Genomic DNA, 16,934 nt, shown 5'->3' with positions numbered 1-16,934 from the left:
TCCTTTGGTCTGATGACTCCAAATTTCAGTCTTTGTGAGACGCAGAGTAGGTGGGCGGATGATCTCTGCATGTGTGGTTCCCACCTTTAAGCATGGAGGTGGTGAGATGGTGCTTTGCTGGTGACACTGTCAGGGATTTATTTGGAATTCAAGGCTCATTTAATCAGCATGGCTACCACAACATTCTGTAGCGATACGCCATCCCATCTGGTTTGTGCTTAGTGGGACTATCATTTGTTTTTCAACAGGACAATGACCCAAAACACACCTGCAGGCTGTGTAAGGGCTATATGACCAAGAAGGAGAGTGATGGAATGCTGCATCAGATGACCTGGCCTCCACAAACACCCGACCTCAACCCAATTGAGATGGTTTTGGATGAGTTGGATCGCAGAGTGAAAGAAAAGCAGCCAACAAGTGCTCAGCATATGTGGGAACTCTAAGACTGTTGGAAAAGAATTCCAGATGGAGCTGGTTGAGAGAATTCCAAGATTGTGCAAAGCTGTCATCATGGCAAAGGGTGGCTACTTTGAAGAACCCCAAACATAAAATATATTTTGATTTGTTTAACACTTTTTTGGTTACTACATGATTCAATGTGTTATTTCATAGTTTTGATGTCGTTACTGTTTCTACAATGTAGAAAATAGTAAAAAATAAAGAAAACCCTTGAATGAATAGGTGTATCCAAACTTTTGACTGGTAATGTATACTGTGTCTGTAAAATGTATTTAGAATGTATAAGCTTGAAGTAGAAGCCTAAGTGTTGTTGTCCATTAGTTTACTCCAATTAGAAGAGGGTTGGTATGGTTAGGGGGAAATAATATATAGATATATTTGGGGACTGGAAATTATGCATATAATAACATTGGTAGAAGCAACAATCTATCTGTAATCTGATCTACCCCCTAAAAATGTATAACAAATATTCAACATCAAACTTTTAAAAAATTCAAAAAATTCTAAGGCTGAAGATAATTTATCTTCCATTTATTAGAACTTTAGTACTCCCAACAGAATTCCAGAACACAAACCATGAGTGTGTTCGTCAATTCAATCTGGAGTGCCAGAGTGCGCTCTGGACATTCGTAAAGAGCGTTTCGCTCTCCGTGTTCAGAGTGCACACTGGACGCTCTGGCCGAGAAGTAGGGTTGATCTGAGTGTTCTGACCTCACAACGGCAGTCAAGCACCCAAGCTAACAGGCTAATGCTGGCTAGCTTGCTAGCTACTTCTAGACACAAATGAGAGAGAACCTGACTCTGACCATTTCACTCGCCCTAGCAGAGCTCGTTTGGCTGTTTTCATGTTATCCAGAGCGTTGGTGTTTGGAGAAGCTGTTTCAGATCATTTCTCGCCACATTCGCTCAGTTGCTATCAACAACCCTGTAAAATCAATGTTTGTCAATCACCAAAACACTAGGTCTCTAAGGCCCCTTTGCGCCAATAAATATAAATCAGTACATTTCTGTTTCCCGTTGAGAACTCTGCAAATGAGCATGTTGTCATCGCACCTTGAATTTGTTTCATTCACATGAATGCCTAAATGCCGAGGCATCATGCTGGGCCCACATCACATATACAACTGATCCATAAACACCTACACGGTGAATCCATGAACAACGTGAATCCATGGAGTCCAGAAACCCTCCACAATGACAGTCTATTATTCCACCCACATTCCAATCTACTATGTCACTTGTCTATTTGTCATAAATACCATGGAATCTACCTAGGGTATTTATGCTAAGACAAGTGTTGAATTTGTAATATTTTACATTTTAAGTATGCAAGACTAATCATTAGTAGAATCTATGACATATGGGCTAGCTTACAGTCGGTATTTGTCAAATCAACCAGACTCAACAGATTGAGGAGAATAAGTTCCAACTCCCCAGTATTGTACAAGCATACCTAGATGGCTTCACACATGAAGTCAGAGAGCAGTCTCAAAACATGTCAGTATGTCATGTCAACATTGTTATAATGCCGACATGCTTTGACAGCAGTTCTATTTATTCAAAGAAATGTATGACTACTACACACGGAAAAGTAGATAAGATACTCTGCCTCTCAGGTAATTCAATCGGTGTTAACCAAATTGACTTGCATTAGAACAAGTTGAAATACTGCATAGCATTTCAGTGAGACAGTATAACCCACATAATCCTCAAGTTATCAATGAAACTTGGGGTAAATATGTTAGCACACTTCTCTCTCTCTCTCTGAGGTCACAATTTACTCTGGAATGCAGAAGAGGTTGAGGGGGCTCTGACAAACCGGATCTCCTGAATTCCTCTAAAATTACTTCATTCCTTCTGTCAATTTTGTTAGAAGTAAAAGCTGTTTGCGGTTATGATTTGATAACAGCAAACATGGGACAACCAAAAATTACTCAGTAGATGTCATTCTCGTGACAGACAGCCTGCTAAAAGTGCCCTTAACCTTAAAATAACCTGAGGGGTTATCCTGATGTCCTTGGCTGTTTTTTGAGTCCACATCACAAACCAGAGCTCAGATAGTGTTGTTGTGATGGTATCCTATCCGGTGACTCATTAAATAAACACCGCTTTCAAAAGTTTCTCTCCTCACAAGAGTTGCTTTCACCAGGTCAGACATCCTTTCACGGAAGTCTAAAGGATACCCAAGCTAAGGTGAATCCTAGTGCCCTGTCAGGACAATTCTCAGCGGGCTGTGTCAGTGAGGTGACAACCTCCACCTCTAATTCATCTTTAAAACAGATGTATCATGTCTGTAAACTCTGGCCTAGATCCACACGGATACACATTCAGTGATCACAGACAATCTCTGGAAGAAATCAAGGGTGGCAAAGTCTGGGAAAGTATTGGCAAATATTTTAGGACATTTAAGGCCCGCATGTATCGAGGCATGCATGTGCAAAGGGGAGGGGGGAAACAAAACGTAAGATCAAGGCTCCACCCAGGGATGAATGAGTACTTCCTCGCTCCACTCTCAGGCCGTCTGGGTTGTGCGAGAGCCAGAGCACAGGCCTGCCTCTTCACCTCTGCTGCACTGTTGAGGCTGGGCAACAAGTGACCATACCTGGCACTGAGACCTCTTAAGGAGTGTGTAGTTCGCAGTGAGCTCACTGACAGAGTGTGCTTAGATGACATCAGCACTCATCCAAGCAGCAGTGAGAAAGCACTAAAGCCCTGGCTGGGCTGGGCGGATGGAGCCAACGGAGGGAAGGCAGTAGCTGGGCGACTGGAGGATGTTAAAGAATTACAATGTTGTAAGACTATTTTTCCACAACATTTAAATACCACACCCTCTTAGGAGACTCTGTGGGTTCTAGTCCTACTATGTCATTATAGATGGGGCGGCAGGTAACCTAGTGGTTAGAGCGTTCGGCCAGTAACCGAAAGGTTGCTGGATTGAATCCCCGAGCTGACAAGGTAAAAAGATGTCGTTCTGCCCCTGAACAAGACAGTTAACCCACTGTTCCCCGGTAGGCCATCATTGTAAATAAGAATTAGTTCTTAATTGACTTGCCTAGATGAATAAAAGGTTAAATCAAAATAGATCACAAAACACTGGGGGTTCTAGTCCTACAATGTCATTACAGTCCACAAAACACTGGGGTGTCTGGGGGTTCTAGTCCTACAATGTCATTACAGTCCACAAAACACTGGGGTGTCTGGGGGTTCTAGTCCTACAATGTCATTACAGTCCACAAAACACTGGGGTGTCTGGGGGTTCTAGTCCTACAATGTCATTACAGTCCACAAAACACTGGGGTGTCTGGGGGTTCTAGTCCTACAATGTCATTACAGTCCACAAAACACTGGGGTGTCTGGGGGTTCTAGTCCTACAATGTCATTGCAGTCCACAAAACACTGGGGTGTCTGGGGGTTCTAGTCCTACAATGTCATTACAGTCCACAAAACACTGGGGTTTTCTGCTGGCTAGAAATCACAGCCATTCTCTTGAAGTTCGTTAACCCTGCTGGAGCACATACCAGCAATTACAAGTTTTGGCCCACCAGCATTGCACCCCACACCAACCCCTCCCGACTGCGAGGTAGTCTGCAACCCAGAGGAATGGTTGCTTTATTTTGTTTGTACTTCTGGTTACGGTCATTCCCTGTACACAGGACTCTGCGTGTACTTCTCACCACGGTCATTCCCTGTACACAGGACACAGCATGTACTTCTCACCACGGTCATTCCCTGTACACAGGACTCTGCATGTACTTCTCACCACGGTCATTCCCTGTACACAGGACTCGGCATGTACTTCTCACCACGGTCATTCCCTGTACACAGGACTCTGCATGTACTTCTCACCACGGTCATTCCCTGTACACAGGACTCAGCATGTACTTCTCACCACGGTCATTCCCTGTACACAGGACTCTGCATGTACTTCTCACCACGGTCATTCCCTGTACATGTCAGTTCTTCTGCTCTAGAGTCTCAGCCTGAGACAACCAGAGGTTTGCATTCCAGAGGAACAACTTTTATTGAACCTTTATTTAACTAGGCAAGTCAGTTAGAACAAATTCGTATTTACAATGCTGGCCTACTCCGGCCAAAACCTGATGATGCTGGGCCAATTGTTTGCCGCCCTATGGGACTCCCAATCACAGCCGGATGTGATACAGCCTAGATTCGAGCCAGGTACTATAGTGACGTCTCTTGTACTGAGATGCAGTGCCTTAGACCGCTGCACCACTCCAGAAGCTCACCAATGGACAGATTCTCACAGCCCCAGCAGCCCTGTTGCATCAAGACAGAAGAGACCTACCTGCCCATTGCAGCCAGGACATAGTTGAGTAATTAGCTCTCTGTAGGCTCAGCACAAATTGGAGGGACATATTTGGTAAACAAAGCCATCAAGTCAGCCAGATGGCCATCCTGCTCTTTAACGTTAGGCTAAACTGATTATCTTCTTCACCTTAGCGTTGGCTATAGCATTCTCCTGGATGACTCAACATATCTCTTGATCCACAGAGGAACTGAAAGAACTCGCTGTCATACTACTTGTTAACTTGCTGGCCCTGTAGAGGAACAGCTCCAGGTTACACTACAGTAACTCAGTGAAAAATGATCAGCTCAACCGCAGGCCTACATCCTGGTTGAGCAGAGTACGCAACTTTTCCTTATTTGACTTATGCTCAGGGAGCTTACAAACAGCCGGGCAAGAACCGTCCTCTGTGCCGCCTAAAGCTTATTGACAACTCTGGTGGCACAGAACACTGTGGCTGTAAGTGGCAAAAGTTATAATAATATAATAATAAAATGCCATTTAGCAGACGCTTTAATCCAAAGCGACTTCGTCATACATGCATACATTTAACGTATGGGTTGTCCCGGGAATCGAACCCACTACCCTGGCATTACAAGCCCCATACTCTACCAACTGAGACAAATACCCTGCGTGTTGCCATGTGTAATTCCCACTCTCCCTCCCCTAACGTTTCTGCCACTGTTTGTAACCTGCTTCAGTTACAGCCCATCTTTCCAACCAGTTTTAGTTTCCACCAGGGAGAGTGGGGCTGACATTATGATGACCACACTGAAGCCCAGCCCGTGAGAGACCGTATCCCTCCAGTGTTGTAATTAAGACATGGGAAGAGTCCACTTTAAATAGATCCTGTGAGTCTCCTAGATACACCGGTCACTAATCATTAATGAACATGACTTCATTTGGAAGTAAACTTTGTTCAAGTTAATCACAGGACATTGTCAAATTAGTTTGTGAAATATGAGCAATGAGCTCCCTACTGATTTCACTTCCAGGCAAGGGATGAGGCGCACTGTGCTGTAATAGCTCAAATGACACTTGAGACCCAACAACACAGTGTCAAACTGATACACCATGTACATCAATCAGTGTGTAAGTAACAACACTGTACCAGACTATATTAACCAGTGTGTAGGTAACTAAACAACACTGTACCAGACTATATTAACTAGTGTGTAGGTAACTAAACAACACTGTAGCAGACTAGATTAACCAGTGTGTAGGTAACTAAACAACACTGTAGCAGACTAGATTAACCAGTGTGTAGGTAACTAAACAACACTGTAGCAGACTAGATTAACCAGTGTGTAGGTAACTAAACAACACTGTAGCAGACTAGATTAACCAGTGTGTAGGTAACTAAACAACACTGTAGCAGACTAGATTAACCAGTGTGTAGGTAACTAAACAACACTGTAGCAGACTAGATTAACCAGTGTGTAGGTAACTAAACAACACTGTAGCAGACTAGATTAACCAGTGTGTAGGTAACTAAACAACACTGTAGCAGACTAGATTAACCAGTGTGTAGGTAACTAAACAACACTGTACCAGACTAGATTAACCAGTGTGTAGGCCAATAGGGAGACTCCACAGCTGAGCTGAAGAAGTAAAAAAGTCAGTTAGATATAAGCTATCAGTTATTATCAACAAGTAGCCTAGCTGCCTAACCTATGCACTGTTGCTTGGTTGTTGTTTATGTCATAGTGCTGATCATGCCGTTTAGGTTGGCTCAGGTCATATCTACAGCACAAAAGACTCTCCTGCAAACCACAGGATATTGATCTACCCTCTGGGTCAGCAAGTTGCTCAACTTTCCACTGTATCTGTCTCCGCAACAGGAATGCCTTTCAAAGGCCTCAGGTTGTACTTGTTGGAAGGCCTTTGATCAAAAGGCAAACACATGTTGAGGGTTTCAAAAGTAACTTGAGTGAAAGGCATCTAGGTCAAAATGTGAATGCTACATTAAATAGTTAATATGATTACCATTTGGGGCTGTCAGCCCATCTTTGAAGCTTGTCTTGCACCACAGGGATGCAATGTATGACAACGTGATGTAGTCAACTTTGCAGGGTTACTAGAGAGTGAGCAGCGGGGTTGGTTCATAGACTGCTGGGATGGTTTGACTTTAACACCAGGGCTTACCCTTGAGGTGATTAACAAGCTCTAATGCACAACAGTAAAACTGTGAATAGGGCGTGCTCATGAATTCCTTTCAACACAGGACGTGTGAGTAGTAAAGCTGATTCACTCATAAGTAGCGTGTGAAACCTATGTAACAATTTATCTCGTTTGGAAAGTCTATCAGTTAACCCTTGAATGTCAAATAACAGGACAGGACAGACAGTTCAGTGTAACTTTTCAAAGGAAGATAGCTATTATATAGCCAGCAGATATGACCCGTTTGCATACAGATGCACTAGGGTAAAGTGACGTTTTTGTCCTCATGCTAGCTAGCAGTAGCATCCATTATGGAATGGCACCTGGCATTGAACAACGAAGGAGCTGATTGGCTGATGCTGCTGTGACTTCTGCTACCTGGCACGAGGAAGAAAAGGACAGTTTTAAGGAAACTAACATTCTTTTAATCTTCTCGGTGTAACAGTTATGATATTGGGACAATTCGGAATACAACGCATTTCTCATCCCTGGATTGCGGTACATTTTCCGAGCCATATCTCGCACCGGCTCCATGGTATCTTAATATACACAGAAATGCTGTTCAACACTAGTGCAGCTGTAAGCAAATGGGTTGGATCTGCTGGCTAGCTACTGCAGAACAAGTAACTCAGAAAATACCAACCAGTTTTTTGTTTTTACTCTCATCCTCTTTTTCTTTCTTTTTATTAGCTTTATTAGGATCCTCTCCACCGCTTGCTTGATCCATTTTGTTCTCGTAAAGACTTCAGAAGATTCCTCAAAAGTAAACTCGACCACTCTTGTGAACACTTTCAAAACAATCAGGGTTAGGTTTCCTCAAAAGCCATGCCATTCAAGTTGGCATTATGAAAAGGTTGTTAGTATTCCAAATGAAGGTCCGTTTCTTCTTTATAATTGTATCCAGTTCCAAAGTAAAAGCTTCTTGCTTGAAGAAGAAAGGTGTGGTAGGGTAGTGCTGTGTCCATCCAGATGTCTTTTCAACACATTATCAACTGTCTCAGTCCAATCTGCAGTAAAATCTGTCCCAAAAAGAACAAAGTATATATTTTGAATGTCAGTGTCAATCATTCTCAGCAGTGGTTCACAAATTGTTTATCTAAAAATCACTGTACCGCTCCATGTTGACACGTGCTTTCAGGAATACCTTAATTATTATTCAGGTACCTTTGCTTTGGATAGTGTGCGCCATAATACTCGACAGCAATGTGTCAAAAAAGCTAGTCAACTGTTTGTTTTATGAAGAAACAATGTTGCCATATACTAGCGTGGAACAAAGTAAAGTAAATCCATTACTTTTTCACAAAACTAGTTGACAATCTAGCAAGGATGTAACAACACGATATAAATATAGCAGGGTTACTACCATGGTTATATGGATAGTTTACGCTTTCAAGACACATTGTAACATGCAACATCAATGCCTCAAAAGTATAAATGAAATGTATTTGAAATAGCACAAACATTTGATTAGCTAGGACACCGTGGCTGTCTAAGCGCTTACTTTAGAAATACATTACAAAACGGGGAGCAAATACATTTTACTTTACCTGAACAGCTTCATTAAACTTAATGTAATAGTATTCAATGTAACAATTTCATAAATATGTCAAATAGAACTCTAAATCCCATCCCAAGCTTACCATTTCAACCAAACATGAGAGCAGGACTGACGGTATGTAGTTCTGCCCACCGAACATTCCGATTCGCCTACGAGGCACGCTAGGTAGCAGGGATTCCATCAGCCATTGGTCACATTAGCGATCACTCAGGAGTCGGTTTGCTAACGTTAACGGGGGGGGGTGTCACTAGTTATTCCAGCCACAAAGTCAAATGTATATATCGTACAAATTCATGAAAACCAAAATTAGCTTTTTGGTGTTAATTTAAGGTTAGGCATAAGGTTAGCAGTGTGGTTAAGTGTAGGGTTAAGATTAAATTAAAAATAAGATTTTAAAAAGATACATTTTAGAAATAGGCGGGGTTTAGCCATTTGTGGCTGTGGTAACTAGTAAAGACCGAGGAGGAGACTACTGTTGTAACGGAGAGGTAAGACTGACTTCACAGTGACTGGATAGGATTTAATCACGAAAGGATGCCAGCCGATGAAAATAAATTGAGTGCGCGCGCGTGATGTGTGTAAGAAAGACGGAACAAAAAAGTCTACTTATGCTATTTCTTTAGCAAACATATTTAAATGAAGGCAAAATAATATTAATTAAATATGAAATACTGAATATTTTAGACTGATCCAATATAAATAATAAATAAACTTCACTAATTCCAAATTACATAAATTCATTTGTATTGCATCATTTATATTGCGTAATTTAGGTTCACAGGCTATAGCTGGAGTTGCATGTTTGATTGCATATTCACATCATGAGACATATTTCATATTTCAAAGTCTGATTCCAGCTAGACTTCAATTTGACCCTTGATGGGAAATTTGAAAGCATCGCATTCATGCATGGTCTGTCTTACAGGAATACAGTTACTGGAGCAGAAAACTGTCCCCCACAATGGCCACAGACTGCAGGTGCCATTTCCTCCACATCTATTGATGTGCCATTCTGAATCATGCAGTCATTGATTTACAACAGAGTACACATGATGGAAGCTAATTGAGGCAATGCATTGAGGCCATTACTTTGAGAGTGTGTTCAAATGTCTTGGCAATGCATGTACATTTAAATAGGGGCACAAATCCAAACTTTGTTGCTTAATGTGAAAAAAATATAAAATGAAAAGAAGATACTTCCTTTAAGACAACAAACAGACATGCTGTAAGTACGTAATTAGTCAAAATACAACACAGGCGAATATAGACTGTCAAGTTGGCACAAAATGTGTTCACAAATTGTGTGGTGCTTCTTTCTTGAAGCCCTGTTGGTGTACAAGATACACAGTTTTCAGCATAGGACCTCTGCTGTTTCTAGAATAAGTGCCCTGGTGTTCACCAGTAAATCGTTTGGTGTGCAGAGGGCACCATCTGGATATTCTTGGTGTGATAAGCTTGCTCTGTTTGTACAACTGGGTCATGTTCAGTGGATAGTAAAGGTTTTGAAATAGTGCAAGAAGGAAGGAACCACCTTATCCTATCCAATAAGAAGACTGAAGTCTTGTTACAGTGTGACTTAGTGAAAACAACCCAGGACTGATTGTCCTGTTCTCCCACCTCTCCTCAGGCCTTGGAGAGGAAGCCACTAATGCTGCCACTCCCACCCTAGCTGTTGCTGTCCTAGATGTTAGCCCTCTCATGTGTGGGTAAGGACAACACCAGAATTAGCAGATAGGCAGACACACTCTGGGGTGGGTGAGAAAGATCACTCCCATTGTTTAGAAAGAGAGTGAGTGTACCGTAAGCTCATTATACCATTTAATTGCTTATAAGCCTTTGTTTTGGTTGGTCTTGTCAGGGAGTTTGTCCAACAGCTCACATAGACTGATTACATAGACAGTTCTTTCCGAGTTTCCAGTTTCTTTAAGGATGTGTTTTTGCGCTTTGTTTCAATTAAACACACATTGTGTTTTTTAAGTAGTAAATAGACCAGAAAGGTAATGCAGTGAGTTTATCCAATAATGACATCTGTGTGGTGTGTAAGCACATGGTAAGCTAAAGAAGGGTAAAGATTAGACTGTGCACACAATGCACCATCAAACATGTGTCGGCATTGCTAATTGGCTATTGAGTGTTAACCTATCCCGATTCTAAAAGAAAGTATTTCAGGTAACTATGTTTATCATGGTTTACAGTATAAGGAGATCAAGGCATCTAATCAAGGCATCTAAAACATGCATCTAAAGCATCTAAAACATGCATTATTTTACAATAGAAAGTAACAACTGCCCTCCCGAGTGGCACAGTGGTCTAAGGCACTGCATCGCAGTGCTAGCTGTGCCATTAGAGATCCTGGTTCGAATCCAGGCTCTGTTGCAGCCGGCCGCAACCGGGAGACCCATGGGACGGTGCACAATTGGCCCAGCATCGTCCTGGTTAGGGGATGGTTTGACCGGCAGGGATGTTCTTCTCCCATTGCACACTAGCGATTCCTGTGGCGGGCCAGGCGCAATGCACGCTGACACGGTCACAGGTTGCTAGTATGGTGTATCCTCTGACACATTGGTGCGGCTGGCTTCCCGGTTAAGTGGGTGCTGTGTCAAGAAGCAGTATGTCTTGGCTGGGTTGTGTTTCGGAGGACGCACACCTCTCGACCTTTGTCTCTCCTCTGTCCGTACGGGAGTTGCAGCAATGGGACTAGACTGTAACTACCAATTGGGGGAGGGGGGAAGAAAGTAACAACTATCATTCACTGTGTGAGCCTATGGATGTGACATTGTTTAAGAGGGTAATTGCTATGCCTTGAAAATAACAAAACATTTATTCTATTAGAATTGTTAGAAAAGTTCATTTGAAACTAGGAGTTTGACTAAGTGCCCCTTCTGAAGTCCTTGGCTGCTCACCTGTGTGAGCAGCACTATGGACCCGCTCCAAGTAAGCTTCCCAAGTCTGCCAGGATGGGACAGCGTGTTCTGAATGAATGGATCTCTGAGTCACACACTACTAAATCACCTGTCACTCAACGTCCTGACCATGGAACGTCCTGACCACACAGGCTGGGAGTCTATGAAGGACTGTGTCCAGCTTTAAACTTTACTTGCAGGCTTCTTTGAAGACACCTCTGTGTCTGTTGACTCCAGCCAGGTTTCTAGTCACATAATGGTGCCAGTCCTCTAGTCGGGTTATATCCTGTTGTTCAATGATTTACACTACAGTAAGTATGCAGATTACGTTTGTGTATCTGCTTACTAAATTTTGTTCAGTAGTCTAGGTGAAGGCATATGTAGTGTATATACAGGACCAACTAATACAAACAGTGTCAGTTCTGTATGCACCGCTCTGTGTCTATAGCACTTTTTGCACATTTTGTTGTGCTACAACCTGGAATTAAAGTCAATTTATTTGGGATTTTGTTGTCACTGTTCTACACAAAATATTCCACAACGTCAAAGTGAGAAATAAATTCCAGACATTTTTACAAATGATTAAATAATAAAAACAACAAATGTTAGGGTTAAATAAGTATTCACTCCCATGAGTTAACAAGTTGATGTGGTAACAAGTATTATTACTTTTTGGGGATTAATGATTAATCCAGCAAAGTCTTACAATTTTGATTTAGCCTACTGGGATCAAAGTACAATTTAATATGAAATACTAATTGAATATGAAAGAGTGGACTCGACTCTCTGAAATACAGGAACACAAGACATTTCTTCAGTGGCCAATCAATAGTTGCGTGTTTCTCGAGAATGCATCCTGTCCCTCTCACACGCAATAAAGACATTTCCTGTACCCACTGTACTATAATGGGGTTTTGGGCCCCAGCTGTCCCAAAGCTGCTCCAAAACACTGAACTAGGTCATTTTATTCACCATCTGTCCCTACTGGACTCATTATCAAGTCATTTTAATTGAAAGTTTCATAAAAAACAAGTTGATAAGATTAACTGCTGAATCACTGTAGCCACTCGAACAAATATTTTCACACATTTGAAGACTTGATGCAGCACTCTGTGGTCAGTTTAAGATACGTGTGAGAATGCTGCGACCTTTGGTTTCCAGGCTTGAACAAACTGAAGAAAGGAGCTACTGTATCTATGTCTGTAACTCCAATTTCATCAATAGGCTACATCATAAGCATGCATAATCATATATGGTTTATCACATTACACAAAGAGTATTCTTTTCAGAGAGCTTGTTGTGCAGGAAGCACAACAAACATGGTTGATTTGAATATGTCACAGAGCAACCTAGAACTTATGTTCACAACCTTTCACACACACACACACACACACACACACACACACACACACACACACACACACACACACACACACACACACACACACACACACACACACACACACACACACACACACACACACACACACACACACACGAGAACGGTTTGAAACATTGCTCTACTGTGTTTGTTTTCATCCATCTCTTGGTAGTACTGCATGCATCAGTCAACATCTGCTTGCCATGTCTATAATTAAATAACTGGAGCTGTGCTGGATGCTAGCTGGATACTGGACATCACTCTCCCTTGAGTCAGCAGGCCCGTTTTAACTACACTCCTGTGGGCCTGAAAAACATATCTCATTGCTCTCTGTTTATCCAGGTTCACAGTGCCCTGTCGGATGATTTCCTGTGGATGTTAATGAAAGGGTTTCCATTTTTGCAAGGGGAACACCTTTGGTTCACTCAAAAGTATGGCACATCTTTTCAAAATGTTTAGATTCTGCACTGCAGCTCCATTCAGATAGCTTTGCTGTGAGTCCCAGGTGTCAGATCTTACCCTTGTAATGGTAGATACACGTGATAGACAACTTGTCACGTGTGCTCCCTCTCCGGCCTCTAGGTCACCAGGCTGCTCGCTATGGCGCACACCTGTCATCCCTCATCCCTCACATGGACTCCATCCCTTCCCTGATTACCTTCCCTATTTATGTCACTCTGGTTCCTTCCCCAGGTGTTTCATGTCTGCGCGTTGGTTGTGTTTCTTGTTTTGTTCATTAAATTATGCGCTCCCTGAACTTGCTGCCCGACTCCCAGTGCACTCGTTACACCACTGCTTGGACAGATTAAAGTTAACATGGGTAGTTAACTCTTCTTATGAAGCTGAATTCTGTCAATCAGTGCACCTCATAGGGGTTGGACATCTCTATACACATATACAGTACTAGGTGTAGGTCAGAGAGTTAGACCTTCATTCTTTCTATTTGTTGTGTGGCCAGAATCCAGAGCACTTTCATCATAGCACTTCATAATGACTCATTAATGTAAAAACAGACCCTCCAAATAGCTCTGAAACTAGTGCTTTTTTATCCTGAATATAACTTTCAATCATTTGCATTCAAGCATTTAAAGTTACATTTTGTTAAGTCATGATTCCTGTCCTGATTTGCTTGCTAAATTTTTTTTAATGAGCAAGCTTTCCTTCATGAACTGGCCTCTGTAAAATGGTATAGAATCAGCTTGATCCCCTCTGACGAAGACGCTTGGACCTTCTTTTTTGATATTTTCAGTGGTATTGTTAACAAACGCCCACATAAAGAAAATTAGAATTAAAAACAGGTTCAGCCCCTGCTTCGACCGTGATCTTGCAGAGTTACTCCACCTCAAAAATGTCATTTGGCGAAAGGCTGAGCACACGCATACTCTCGTTCAGGCAAATGAGAAATTAGTGCACTCAGGCTATCTGGAAGGCCAAAGTTAGTTACTTTAAGGAGCAGTTCTCTCTCTGTGGGTCCCATTGCTTGGAAGACAGCTAAGGTTCGTCCTTTATTTAAAGGGGAGATCAAGCTGATCCTAACTGTTATAGGCCTATTTCTATTTTGCCTTGTTTATCAAAAGTCATGGAAAAATGTGTCAATAATCAACTGACTGGCTTTCTTGATGTCTATCTATAGTATTTTCTCTGGTATGCAATCTGGTTCCCGCTCAGGTTAAAGGATGTGTCACTGCAACCTTAAAGGTCCTCAATGATGTTAACATTTCCCTTGATTCTAAGCAATGTTGTGCTGCTATTTTTATTGACTTGGCCAAAGCTTTTGATACGGTAGACCATTGCATTCTTGTGGGCCGGCTAAGGAATATTGGTGTCTCTGAGGGGTCTTTGGCCTGGTTTGCTAACTACCTCTCTCAAACAGTGCAGTGTATAAAGTCAGAAAATCTGGTCTCTCAGCCACTGCCTGTCACCAAGGGAGAACCCCAAGCCTCAACCCTAGGCTCCACGCTCTTCTCAATTTACACCAACAACATAGCTCAGGCAGTAGGAAGCTCTCTCATCCATTTATATGCAGATGATACAGTCTTATACTCAGCTGGCCCCTCCCCGGATTTTGTTTTAAATGCTCTACAACAAAGCTTTCTTAGTGTCCAACAAGCTTTCTCCTACCCTTTACCTTGTTCTGAACACCTCCCAAACAAAGGTTGTGTGGTTTGGTAAGAAGAATGTCCCTCTCCCCACAGGTGTGATTACTACCTCTGAGGGTTTAGCGCTTGAGGTAGTCAACTCATACAATTACTTGGAAGTATGGCTAGACGGTACACTGTCCTTCTCTCAGCACATATCAAAGCTGCAAGCTAAAGTTAAATCTAGACTTGGTTTCCTCTATCGTAATCGCTCCTCTTTCACCCCAGCTGCCAAACTAACCCTGATTCAGATGACCATCCTACCCATGCTAGATTACGGAGACATAATTTATTGAGCAGTAGGTAAGGGTGCTCTTGAGCCTCTAAATGTTCTTTACCATTCGGCCATCAGATTTGCCACCAATGCTCGTTATTGGACACATCACTGCACTCTATACTGCTCTATCAACTGGTCATCTCTGTATACCTGTCGCAAGACTCACTGGTTGATGCTTATTTATAAAACCCTCTTAGGCCTCACTCCCCCCTATCTGAGATATCTACTGCAGCCCTCATCCTCCACATACAACACTCGTTCTGCCAGTCACATTCTGTTAAAGGTCCCCAAAGCACACACATCCCTGGGTCGCTCGTCTTTTCAGTTCACTGCAGCTAGCGACTGGAACGAGCTGCAACAAACACTCAAACTGGACAGTTTTATCTCAATCTCTTCATTCAAAGACTCAATCATGGACACTCTTACTGACAGTTGTGGCTGCTTTGTGTGATGTATTGTTCTCTCCACCTTCTTGCCCTTTGTGCTGTGCCCAATAATGTTTGTACCATGTTTTGTGCTGCTACCATGTTGTGTTGCTACCATGTTGTGTTGCTACCATGCTTTGTTGTCATATGTTGTTGTCTTAGATCTCTCTTTATGTAGTGTTGTGTTGTCTCTCTTGTCGTGATGTGTGTTTTGTCCTATATTTATGTTATTTATTTTTTATTATATTTTTTAAAATCCCAGCCCACGTCCCCGCAGAAAGTCATTTGCCTTTTGGTAGGCCGTCATTGTAAAGAAGAATTTGTTCTTAACTGACTTGCCTAGTTAAATAAAGGTTAAATAATTAAATTCCTGTGCCGGAGTAGGATGAAAACAAAACAGCATCCTTTGCACTTATTGTGCAGCGCCATGTCTTCCCAGTTACCTGGCATCATCCAAGATGGCGTAGCAGTGTAGGCGTGTTTTTGTTTCGTCCTCTCGTGTATTTTTGTATTTTCGTATTTTTTGTATATATAAAAAAAAAAATCTATCTCTTTTCGATTTTTAATTCGATTATACCTTCCGGTAACCTACCTCACCCAATGTGATACGGAATTCGCTATTACTTTTACCTTTGGAACACATTCAAGAACCCCCCAGTAGCTAACCAGCTAATCAGCTACAAGCTATTTAGTCATTATTAGCCACTGCTAGCAGCTTAGCAAACAAAATTCTACAATACCTCTTTCGCCATCTGGCTTGGATTCTCTGTCGACAAGGCGCCCCGCCGTACCACCACGCCTGGTCTGCCGACGAATACCCCATCCGCTGTGCCCTCAACCGGCCTCCGTCTGAGCAGACCCCCTCCGTCTGAGCAGACCACCCCTGGGCTACTAACTTTAAACGCCGCGTGCTAGCGTAGTGGCGGCTTCCCTGCTCCATCTACGGCTGCCCCCTGGACACTATGATCACTTGACTACACAGCTGATGCCTGCTGGACTGTCCATTCATTCACGGTACTCCATTCTGTTTATTTGTGTTTTATCTGTCGGCTCTGTGTTTTAACTCAGGCTCTGTGTGTAGTTAATCCGACCCTCTCTGCCTAGTCGTCGCCGTTTTACCTGCTGTTGCTGTGTTAGCTGACTAGCTGCTGTTATCTCACCTGTTGTTTTAGCTAGCTCTTCCAATCAAGACCTGCAATTACTGTATGCCTCTCTCAAATATCAATATGTCTTGTATACTGTTGTTCAGGCTAGTTATCATTGTTTTGGTTTGCAATGGAGCCCGTAGTTCCACTCCCCGTACCTCTGATACCTCCTCTGACACCTC

General features: G+C 42.4%; 1 protein-coding gene across 5 annotated transcripts in view; it reads right to left on the bottom strand.

Moving 5' to 3' along the window:
* Positions 1-8,611, bottom strand: part of diaph2 (diaphanous-related formin 2) — a 727,774-nt gene extending 719,163 nt beyond the window's left edge. For 4 of the 5 annotated variants that reach the window (XM_055927231.1, XM_055927234.1, XM_055927235.1 and 1 more), the window contains exons 1-2: positions 8,566-8,611; positions 7,569-7,944 (exon numbers count right to left, since the gene is read on the bottom strand). In XM_055927231.1, the coding sequence (XP_055783206.1) occupies positions 7,569-7,652 (84 nt within the window). In that variant the 5' untranslated portion in view covers positions 7,653-7,944; positions 8,566-8,611. The other variant, XM_055927232.1, reaches the window with a different exon arrangement.
* Positions 8,612-16,934: the final 8,323 nt, after the last annotated feature.

This window comes from Salvelinus fontinalis, chromosome 6 (assembly GCF_029448725.1).
Source record: "Salvelinus fontinalis isolate EN_2023a chromosome 6, ASM2944872v1, whole genome shotgun sequence".
Classification (NCBI taxonomy): Eukaryota; Metazoa; Chordata; class Actinopteri; order Salmoniformes; family Salmonidae; genus Salvelinus; species Salvelinus fontinalis.
The sequence above is the reverse complement of the archived record's forward strand: the minus strand, read 5'-3'. Positions and strand labels throughout refer to the sequence as shown.